At 31.9% G+C, this 12221-nt stretch overlaps 1 protein-coding gene across 1 annotated transcript; it reads left to right on the forward strand.

Annotated features, from left to right (window-relative positions):
• The first annotated feature begins 8411 nt into the window (after window positions 1-8411).
• On the forward strand, window positions 8412-10526 carry LOC125066471 (putative odorant receptor 92a). Its single transcript, XM_047674549.1, has 5 exons — window positions 8412-9217; window positions 9303-9399; window positions 9480-9584; window positions 10058-10213; window positions 10473-10526. Exons 1-5 carry the CDS (start codon window positions 8412-8414, stop codon window positions 10524-10526), a joined length of 1218 nt encoding a protein of 405 aa, XP_047530505.1.
• Window positions 10527-12221: the final 1695 nt, after the last annotated feature.

The raw sequence follows: 12221 nt of genomic DNA on the forward strand, positions 1-12221 counted from the left end.
ACACTACTCGACCACGAAGGTCGTGAAGTTGTAATAATTATTAACAAATACTTTTTAATTATCATTAATATAAACAATATATAAATGGAATACAGAAATAATAGAGGTATAATAATTACGCTTTCGGGCTTATTCATGCCAAGTCACGACATCAATCCATCCCGAAACGATTTCCCTGTGGACCTTCCGACATCGAGCTATTCTAATTACGAATTCGATTCGACCAATAAATATTCCAATAGCTCAAAATTTACATAATTCTCCCAATGTATTTATATCAAACATATTTTAGTCGAAACTAAATCAAATAATCCAACCAATCAAGCGTAGCCAAATTGTTTTGATATCAAAACAAATTCGAATACAAAAACGAACTTCAAAGAGTACAAAGACACAATTACATCGTACGATAGTTACAGAGGAGTCTTATTAAAACTACGGAATAAGGCAATTTTGCGGACAAAAGGATGCCCCTCAATTTCACGATGGACGCTGACGGCAATTCAAAAGTTTTCCACTGATAGACCCGCCCTAGCTGTCCGATTTTATTGAATTTAATCCTAAATTTGAAGGATGACCACACAGTTTATTGTTCTGTCAGACTTTGATTAGGGAGTTATATGTAACAAGTTTGGTAATATGATATTTAATCTGCATATTTTTTATATATTTTAAACTGCTATTCCTTTTCATATTGAATATTTGTAAATAATATAATTGTCAAAAAAAATCCACTGAGTTACTTTCGCAAGTTCTTCTCAGGGTGTCGAACCGGTGGTAGTGTCTAATTTGACAATCAATAAGTTAGTGTAATGTTTCTATATTGAATAAATATTCATTCATTTTTCTATATATCCTATTTTCGTACTCTGAACGGCACAATTCTCTTAATATTCGCTCGCAAGGACTTAACACAAGTACGGCAAGAGCTTAAACCCCTAGTTAACAAAAATATGTAGCTAACAGCAAATTGTATTTAATACAAACCTTTGTTTAACACAGTACAATACAGTAATATAGACTAATATTAAAATACTAAGAAATGTCGCTACGCATAAAGTATTAATTTATCGTACTTAAAAATAGAAAAAGTTTTTTAATTAATAAGTTAAGTAAATAAAAAAGAACACGTTTAAAAAATAAGGCTCAAGAATTTTTCGAAAAACCGTAATCGCTATTTCATTTATTTTGTATGAATTAGTATGTTTAAATTGACTTACTATTATATAGTAGTTCTTACCAGTTTTTTTCTACGATATACCGTGATTTCGTTATGGTTTTTGCATTAGTTGTTTTAACATTAAAGCGAAAAAAACATTATACAATATTTAAGTCTCATAGACAGACATGATATTATCCTTTATATAAATATTGTCAAAGCATATTTGGTTTACAAGCAATTTCATTATACACATAGGAAAAATAAAGCAACAAAATTCTGTCTATTTTATATTTTCGCTTTAAATGAAAATAGAAAGAAAATAAAGAAAACCGTGGCTATAAATATAGTAAGAGCGGCGGTCGTCTGTGGCAACTGGACAATTTCTCCTCTGGCTTTCAATAATAATTCCTCCATAAATTCTACCCTGACCGCGTCGCACGATAGTGTAACAATTAATTATTATATTGCTTTTTTGACGGCATACCTCGGATAGTTCCTTTATTGAGTCGCCCCTCCGTCCCATATAGGTATATAGTTTTTATATTATAGTTAAGCATTCTTTGTTCTGTTTTTACGATGATAACATCTAATATTTTGATATTATAAATGCGAAAATAATTCTGTCTGTTTGTTGCTCTTTCACGACAAAATCTCTGAACCGAAATTGTTAAAATATCGCTTGAAGCAAGCTTGAATCCCAAGGAAGGACATAGTCTTTTTTATGCCTAACACCTGACGATCAACCCCTAAATCGCGACTGAGCTCCCGGGCGTCAACTAGTTTAATATAAATAACATTACTATATTATAAAACTTGATAGATTTAAAAAAAAAAGCATACTTAATGGATGTTGTATAGTCGAGATGACCTTTTGGTTAGAATGCAGGCACCACTGAAGATCCATGTGCTTAATTTGTGCTTATAACATACATACAGTCTGTGTCTAATAAAAATGAAATTCTGCCACACGTGTATCCACCATTGGAGCAGCCGCAGTGGAGCAGCAGTAAGCAGCGTAGCGGTAAATATTATTGTGTTCCAGTTACGGTTTGCCAGTTAACCAGTGTCACTACAGGCACAAGAAACATTATCTTAGTACCCATAGTTGGCGCGTATAGCGCATTGGCGATGTAAGGAATGGTAGATGTTCATTATACTTATACAGGTTTCCTGATTTTACTTGATAATGCCAAGAATTCAATGAATAAACACGAAATCAGCACAAGATGATTTAGTGGTGAATTCCCTGGCTTCAATTCGCAGCTTCGTATATAATTTACCTATTCTAGCCACTGGGCCAAAAGTAAAAGCTGCAAGATCATCATGTTCTATTAAAAAAAAAATGTTGTTTATGAATAAACTAGTTGTCGCCAGCGGCTTTGCTCGCGTTTTAGGGATTGTTTGTTAGATGTCAAGCATAAAAATCTTATTTTTTTCATTTGAGTTCAAGCTTGTTTCATCAAATTCGATGCAAAGGTTTGGTTGTGAATAAGCAACAGATAAAAACATTTAAACAATATTTTGTTTCGATACTGTATTATAGATTATAGTAGAAGGTTCATCTACCTTTCCAGCGCCGTGTCTACTGCAATTTGTTATAGTAATACCGGCAATCTGTCGCTCGCCGACGTCATAACTCAAACCGACAATATAACCGATTATGCCTTGTAATGGCGATTTTGTTGGCTTGTTTATTGTTATTGAGGTATTTACTAAGTTCTTAAGTTTAACGGAGAAGAAGAAGAATAACACGTAAACGAGAGAAAAAGTATTGTTTGTTTATATTATAAGTCACTGTATATTTATAATTATTGACAGTTTATAATAAATGTAAGTAAGAAACAATGTTTATCAAAAAAAAAAAATAACGCATATAAAGTCTAGATATTAACTTTAAATGCGTTCAAAGGGTTTTATTAAAGGACATAAAAATTGTCGATCGATTATGTAACCTCGGAAACACTATAGTCCTAACTAAGTTTAACTATGGTCAAGTTATTGGTGGAAAGCAGAACGAAGAATAATTGAAAAAAATTCTTTTTCACTTCACACATTGAAGTTATGCGATTAAATTTCATAAATGCCTTAATTAGAATTAAATGCTGCGATACAGCCTACACAACATTTCACTAAAATATATTCATATTGTGAGTTATGCTTAAAATTGCCACGCGTTACCCATACATCGGGGCCGAGGCCTTATTAAACTTTAAAGGGCCACCCATTATTCATGAGTCTCGCTTGATTCTCCACACGAAATAGTTGCAATAAATTGAGAGACTTTATTGGCTATTAAAATAAGTAATGAAAATGTTTCGGGCGCCATACAGTTCCATTTGGTAGGATGCGGTTAGTGATTTATAAAAGGTTATTTTTTCATTGTATTTTATTATAACGCTCTTTAAAAAATAAACCAAGCTGCCCATGAGATATAAAATTTAAATAAAAAGAAAATATAAAACAATACAGCTGATTAGTTTATTGTAGATGCTGATATATTAAATGTTAACATAATATTTAAAAACGTTTTAAAATAAGTATCAATTATATCATTCAAAAATTATTAATTAAATGGAACTTCATTTCATTACGTCACTAAAGATTGTTGACACTGCAAACTATAAATAATGCCGATGAATTCTGGTGAAGACCAGCCGAAGAGACTTCAGATGGCTTCCATCGTTGGTTCGTTCCTTATGGTATTTATAGAGTGTTTGATAACAGTGCAAGAGAGAGGACGTCGAAAATTATTTCGGCAAGAACGCCAAATTTCTTCATCATAGATTTCATTTCTCGCTATGATAGCGTTCATTTTAGTGTTTAATTTTTACCACTTACACCTTCTATAATAACCACGTATCAGGTGCGTAATACTTTCTAATCTATAAATACTCTCCAATCACCCATGTTTATGTAACGCATAGGAATTCACTCGAAATTTTTACTATCTTATTTTCATACTGAAATTCGAAACACCAAAGTTAAATTTAATTATTTCACAATCATAATACGAGAAGTGAATCAATACGTTTGTTTATCCGTTTAATTAAAGAAGATAATTAAAAACAAACTAGTTACAAAGAACTTTACATATTCGCAACTAATTCTTTTGAAAGGAACGTCCAATTCGCAATGTTATTTTCTACTAAAGTACCGTTGCATTCCTTTGTATTTCCTCGAATGGCTCTCATTTTCTACGGTGTCTGTTTTAATTAGTAGAAGGAGCTACTTATCGTTTGTTCGAGCTTAAGTAAGAGCCTGTTCGCCTTTGCTTACATTTATAAATATGTTTTATTTAGGAAAACAATAGCTCCTTTGTAACTTTGTACATTGTATATGTATACAATGTGTATGTACACGGCAATATTCAATCAGAATTTCGATTTCGTTAACAGAGAGTATGATATGACGGAATCGTAAATAATATAATTAAATAAAACAAGTTTATGAATTAAAGTTACTTCAACTCTTAAATCTGAATATTCTACACAAGAATGAAAAATGGGCTTGTATCCCAAATACATTACATAGGTGGCCGTCTCGACTTAGATAAAATATCCGCACGAAGTCTCTTTTATTATTATGTTTAAGTTATTTAATATTTATAAACCTAGGGTATATTTCCTGCTTGGTTCTAAAAACTTTGAAATGTAGAAAAATAGTTTTTTGTTAAAATTTTATATTATTATTTGCTAAATAATAAATCTTGGAAACTGATTGCAACGCTACCAACCGAGTCCAATATATACATTCAGGAATCCACTTAAATACAACCAAAATATTTCATCAGAATTGATCCAGCCGTTTAGGAGTGGTCTTGTGTAATACAGATGTACATAAGTATACAATAAAATGTATTACATTTCTATTGTTAAATAGGTTTAATAAAATATTTAAAATTTTCACTTTACTTTCAATTATTATAGATCAGTAGAAGCCAGACTGAGATTTTAGGCGAATCATATTCCAAAAAAGAAAAAAACAATTTCATGCTCGTTTAGATTAAAAGGAAATCACGAAGGTCGTATGTTTAAATTTTTTGGGATTAAAACCTCCTTACAAGCGCAACAAAATATAATCATTAAGTCATGTGAGATATAAAATAGAATATTTGTGACGAATAGAATAAACACGAATAGACAATATTAATATTACATCTCTGTATTGACGTACAAAAGTTTAATATAGAATTGTATTTATTGGTCTATTCTATTTTCAAATATATGGAATCCAAAGATTTCCAACTTAATCAAGAGCTCAATTAAACACGGCAGCTATTGAACCTTAATCCGTTGACTCCGAGGCATGCATTGAGCATCTCCATCAAATTAAACAACTATTTATAAAGATTTCGCTGAGGGTGGTTCTATTCAAGTGAAATTTGACGTGTGAGACCTTTCGAATAAAACGATCCAGCGTCTATTGTGCGGAACAGAGGAACATGTCTACCTCATAACCTGCGTCTTATTATTCTTCAAGACATCTTCATTTTGTGATTCTCGTATTTATAGAGAGCTGTTAAAAAATATAATTATATTTTAATACGATATTTTTTGCATCAATACTTAGTGTTGCCATATTGAAGTTATTACGAATAAAAATAACACAACAATATCCCAAACAGTTCACAATCATGCATTGTTTGATTATAAATATATTACAGTAAAAACGTAGAAAATATATCCTTTTACATTTATCTTATAATATATGTATAGTTCCATATAACAAGCGTTTCTTATGCTCAACATACATATCGTTTTTCATATGAAACCCATCACGCGCCGTGTGAATAAAGAATACACATAAAAGGCTCAAACACGACCCGCGTCTTATATTTCCAATCTATTTAGGCATCTCATGATACATACGGCAAACCCTCCGCCATCTCAATCACTGAGGTACAGACGAAAATGGCGGATCAAAATATACTGGTTCCAGAGGACAATCAAGTCTCGCACGATCGCATTTATAAAGATTCGGAACGCATTCCCCGAATGAATACAATTTGAAGACGAATGCGTTTCTGTATTCGCAATTTCAATGAACACTTGGGCGCTTGATTCGATCTTATTACGTAATATTTCGTCTGAATGGCTTTAAGGCTTTTGTTTATGAAGTGATTGTTCCTCTTTTTGTATTTACTTTTGTATTTTTGCTACGATTTTTGATGTAAACAAAAAAAATTGTTTACTTCGTAATTATCGTAATTCAACTTAAAATTACAAAAAACTTCGTTGATATTATAAGTGTGAAACACTAACATCATATTTAAGTACCCATTATGTTACCTTAAATCATGTTGAATGACTTTTGATAAGTTTTGTTATGTTTTTATGTATTAAAAGTTGTTCTGCCGCGGCATAGCTCGCGTTTTAGAGTTAGTTGTCATTAGTTACGCATAAAAAGTAGTATATGTCCCTCCTCAGAATTCAAACTTGCTTCATACCATATTTCATCAAATTCGGTTCAGTGTTCAGACAGACAGACAAAGTTACAATCGCATTTATAATATTAGTATAGATAAAAGATAATTAAAAAATATAATAAGTATTAATAATAAGTATTGGACAACATCACATACATTACTCCGATCCCAATGTAAGTAGCTAAAGCACTTGTGTTACGGAAAATCAGAAGTAACGACGGTACCACAAACACCCAGACCCAAGACAACATAGAAAACTAATGAACTTTTTCTACATCGACTCGGCCGAGAATCGAACTTGGGACCTCAGAGTGGCGTATCCATGAAAACCGGTGTACACACTACTCGACCACGGAGGTCGTCCAATAATATTCGCATATAATATAAATATATCGTTCGTTATTCATTCGCTGTATATGACCACAAAAATTAATGTCTTTGCACGAAAAAAATTGGTTAATTTACGTCTTAACTAAAACGAAATGTTCACACTCGTAGTAATTTCAGGAAACAAGTATCACGAACGTAACTAAAAGGTAGGAATAGTACTGTCAAATTAAATGAAAAAAACATTCGACAGTCAAAATTTTGTATGCTAGACGAAATGAGCTGTTGTCTGTTTAACACTTCACACTTCTCAATGCTATCTGATATTGAGTTAAACAGTTTCCATTGGCAGGCGTTGAGAGAGTTCAATTGTTTTTTATCATTTATAGGGGTGAAGCAAGGATTTTTTATACGTATCAATCATTATGGAAACCTATGTGCTATTATCAAAATTAAATATTAATTTATTTTATTATCAGCGGTATATAGTCATCTAACCAAACACATAACTCAAAATTAATTTTATACATACATATCATAACCCTAACCCACAACAAATAAGCAAAGGGAATCTCAAAGTTCTACAAAAGCCGTGTCTACATTAGCATGGAGTGGATGACATACTCTCATCGGATTAATGTCCATATTAGGCATGCATCAAAGAGCTCCAAACGGCATTGTGGAGTGCCCTCCTGTGATTTAACTCCGAACAATGCGAACAAATTATACGCAATCGCTACGTTGCCGAGCATCTTGACCTACTTCTATCAGTATTAAATTAAATTCGGTTATTATTATTAAGGCTCATTGAATTTCGAATATCAACCTTATTACTTAGTAATAAAAACTAATTTATATTATGCGACCATCATACTTTTTTCTAGATTACGTCTATGAATTTCTATTATAATTTATTTGTAATTCACATATATTGGATTAATCATACACAGTATTTTACGTTTGACAACAAAAGTGACTACTTATTTCTAATATCTTTAGAAATAAGTAGTTAGTTTTAAAATGAAGGTACAATTGAATCTCTCTGTAATTTTCTCTTTAAATAAAAGAGTAATTTTATAAGTGGGTATTAAAAAGTCATAGAAAATTGTCGTAAGACTTTTATACATTTCGTTTTACGATTGTTATTTACTCTTATCGAAATAAATGTTTTTAATAAAATCACATTTTATAACTCAAGAAAATATCCCGTTTGAATTTGAGCTCACACCTGGTCACACCTCTTGCTAGTCATCGATGAGAATGATCGCCCAAGCTAAAATCAGTCAATAGGAAGTCAGAAGTCAAACGTTGTGCTTTTTAAAAATTAAAAGTGTTTATTTTTAATGATAATTCGTACAATGTAAAAATAACTATAGATAACTTTAATTTCCTATAATCTTGAAAATGTATCGTATGTGCTAAAAATCTTTTGACAGTAGTATAAAATCGAACCGAACAAATAAAATAATTAATTTTGTTCGAACTACGTTCGTTAAAATGTTGGAAGCAAATCCACTAAGACAAGAAATAGTACGCGAATTGGAATTCCTCCAATCGATGGGTACGAAAATATTTCTCTACCCATTCATTGGTAGAAAAATGCTGGAAATGTTTGGATACATCATAACTTATATCCTTGTTCTCTGCACTGCCGTTCAACTTGCGCTCACTCTATTTTCATTTAGCACCAAAGATTGGCTGGAGATCATAAATGTGGCTCCAAATTTAGGCGTAGTCGTCATGACTGTTATAAAATACACGAAAATTCAAATACATAAGGAACTTTATGACGAAATATTCAACCATTTCCGTGATGACATGTGGAATATCGTTGGACAAAATTCGCCCGAACACAAACACATCATTATGAAGTATAAATGGATAACTGTAATGATCAATCGGTTTTTGCTCTATTATTCAATACTTTTGACTATAGTCGTGAATTCTTTTCCATATCTAGTTATGTTGTATGAAAATAAAGCCAATGGAGTCACGGATGAATATTTATATCCTTTTGACGGTTGGTATCCTTTTGACAAGGTGAAATGGTACACGGGTGCCTATATCTGGGAAAGTTGCATGACGGCAGTCGTTGTATGCGTGTATGGATTTTCAAATATGATACACGCTTCGTACATTATATTTATTTGCATGGAACTAAGAATACTTGGAAATTGCTTAGAAGAAATATTAAGTCCTGAAAATGTTGCTGAATTATCCGAAGGACGTAACGTTACCCTAATTCATAGCACAGTTATAAGAAAGTTAAAAATAATAATAGCAAAACATGAGTTTTTAGCAAAGTATGTAAAATCTTCTTAGTTTTATAAATTAAATTAAAGTTTTAACTGCAACGACGTCTATAACAGTAACCGTTAACTTTTCCAGAAGATCGGCTAAGCTCGACGCAGTTTTGGGAGATGCAATGCTTCTAAACTATTCCCTGGGAGCTATATTCATTTGTTTAACGGCTTTCACATTCATGGTACAAAGATTTTAATTATTTACAATGCAATAAAGACAGTATTTGTTTAAACATTATTTAGAGTTATATTTTTATTTTAGGTTGTAGATAATTTGTACAAATCGGTGCGGTATTTTTTCATGTTTGCATCACTGCTTGTTGAGATATTTAATCAATGTTTCATTGGACAAGTTTTAAGTGATCATGTGAGTATAATATTTGAATAACGTTATTGTGTATCGTATTGTAGTGCATAGAAACCTCCTTTGAAGGATGTCGCTTTGACAGCATAATCAATGCTTTATGCTTATTCCAGTAGGTATCAGCGGGTCCAGGTAAAGGTGACCACTGAACGTCAGGTGGCCCAACTGTTTGTCTATTAATATTAACCACTCCTCACATCGCTTTACCACCACCAACCTTAGCCGCATTTGTACAACACATTACATTTGTACAAGAAGTTATTTCTTATGGATTCAATTACACTGGTTCATTCACCTTTCAAACTGGAACACTAACGAAACTATTTGGTAACCAGTCGGGCTTGCACAAAGACCTTCCAAAATATCTAGCTAATTATTTAAATAGTTTATTTCATGCAACTGACGGAAAAAATCAACCTCATATCCTTATTCCCCTTACAATCACCCCCTTAATTATTGCCTATTATTTTTAACAGAGCGAAAACCTAACAAATGCTGTGTATTTTTCCAACTGGCCAAATGCGAGTCCTGAAGCGAAAAAAATCATGCTCATGCTAGTGATGCGTACTCAAAAACCTTTCGAATTAACTGGAAATGGATATTTCGTTATGAATATGAACACATTTAGCAGCGTAAGTTGTTATTTCATCTAAATAATCCTATTTCAGTATCTATACTATTTATGTGGTGCTGGGGATTTTCTTTATTCTTTCCGATTTGCAAAATTATACGGAATCGTGTTAACATAAATTTACAAGAAGCGGAATGAAAAGCGACATTTAATTTAGGATTAAATACAATCCTAATCCACACATTTACTGTAATTGAATAGTGGTTTTTAAGTTGTACTTTTAAGTTTACCTTTATTACGTAGAGATTCCTTTGTTTCAGATTTGCAGCACATCATATCAATTTTTCAATTTACTGAGAACAGTTTATCTTTAGAGTAGCGGCAAAAATTAGAATTATATACTTAGTTATAAATATTTATTTTTCTTGTATTTTCACTAAATAATTTTTTACGCATTTTAAGCACTCGACCCGCGAATAATGTAAGATTTTTTTTTAAATTCTATTATGTAAAATTAGATATATGTAAATAAGAGCCGAGATGGCCCAATGGTTAGAACGCGTGCATCTTAACCGATGATTTCGGGTTCAAGCCCAGGCCGGCATCACTGAATTTTCATGTGCTTTGTGTTTATAATTCATCTCGTGCTCGGCGGTGAAGGAAAACATCGTGAGGAAACCTGCATGTGTCTAATTTCAACGAAAATCTGCCACATGTGTATTCCGCCAACCCGCATTGGAGCAGCGTGGTGGAATATGCTCCAAACCTTCTCCTCAAAGGGAGAGGAGGCCTTTATCCCAGCAGTGGGACATTTACGGGCTGCTAATGCTATGTAAAATTAAAAATGATATACCCACTTGATTATATACATTTTATAGGAATCACGTAGATGAAATATAGACAAAATACATATTGCAACTTGAACACTTAAATAATTACTGAATAGCGAATAAAATCTATTATTTTTGTCATAATTTTCATATGCATACTTAATATAAGTCTATAATGTTAACTAGTGAAGAGTTTACTTAGACATATATATTTTTCCCAGACATTTTGTTTAATATTCGTAAGTATCGAACAACGTTATCAAATAAAAAAATACATAAAACCCATAACCGAGTGCATAAGGAAAGTAAAATCAAATAATATTATAGAAATATAAAGAAATTATGATATGCGTATGGCACTAAAACCGAAGAAGCTGAGTCTAACAATGGCTTTATTGAAGCCGTTTCGCACCAATGCCATAAAGACAAGATGTCTACATTTATATTACGAGCCTTGAAAACTTATTGAGAGTATATTTCACGTAATATCTTTGCTTATAAAGGAAAACTTTTTTTATAAATTACTAGCTTCGTGCTTGAAGGTAACCTTATATGATATAAGCTATCTTTATTCCAAATTTCATCCAAATCCGTCACGATATTTTTAGCTCATTTCAGTAATGAACTTTTACACATATAATATGAGTCGGATATAAATAATTTATTTATTTGATATGTGCATTTATAAAGGGCAATATCTCTGAACCCATTGAGCTCTAGAGTTACGTTGGTCGGATTTTAAGTGAATAAGCTGGTACGTCGGTCTTATAGATCATAAGATCCCAGTTAGAAATTTTGGGTATAGGAATTAAAAAATAGATGTTTTTAAGATTTTCAGGTTTTCAGGTTCAGCAGCTTGAAATTTGGTATTTGACTTTGAATATTAATGACTCGGAAAGCACGTAAAATCGGACCTACGATTTATGTGCTTTCCGATGACGGATATGCACATGGCATATCTATATAAAATGGCCGACATTGTTGAAATTGATTTTGATGCCATCATATACCATATAAATAAATATGTTAGTTTTATTATGAGTGATTAAAGACAATTATTTATCAACACTTTGTCATAATTACTTTCACGTTTATAATTTTATTATCTTAACATGTATCAACTTTCAATAAAATATTTATGATGGATGTTCATAATTTCCTTTCGCTTAATATGAGAAAATAATGGTCTGGGTTTAGCTATATTATTCCCTTAGTAATATATTGATTTTTATTTCACGT

Source organism: Vanessa atalanta, chromosome 9, assembly GCF_905147765.1.
Source record: "Vanessa atalanta chromosome 9, ilVanAtal1.2, whole genome shotgun sequence".
NCBI lineage: Eukaryota > Metazoa > Arthropoda > Insecta > Lepidoptera > Nymphalidae > Vanessa > Vanessa atalanta.

Excerpts from the sequence above, each read along its gene's own strand:
- LOC125066471 (XM_047674549.1), top strand. The coding sequence starts at position 8,412 with ATGTTGGAAGCAAATCCACTAAGACAAGAAATAGTACGCGAATTGGAA. Across the intron at positions 9,218-9,302 it reads AAACATGAGTTTTTAGCAAA|AAGATCGGCTAAGCTCGACG; the intron begins GTATGTAAAATC and ends TAACTTTTCCAG. Across the intron at positions 9,585-10,057 it reads GACAAGTTTTAAGTGATCAT|AGCGAAAACCTAACAAATGC; the intron begins GTGAGTATAATA and ends TATTTTTAACAG.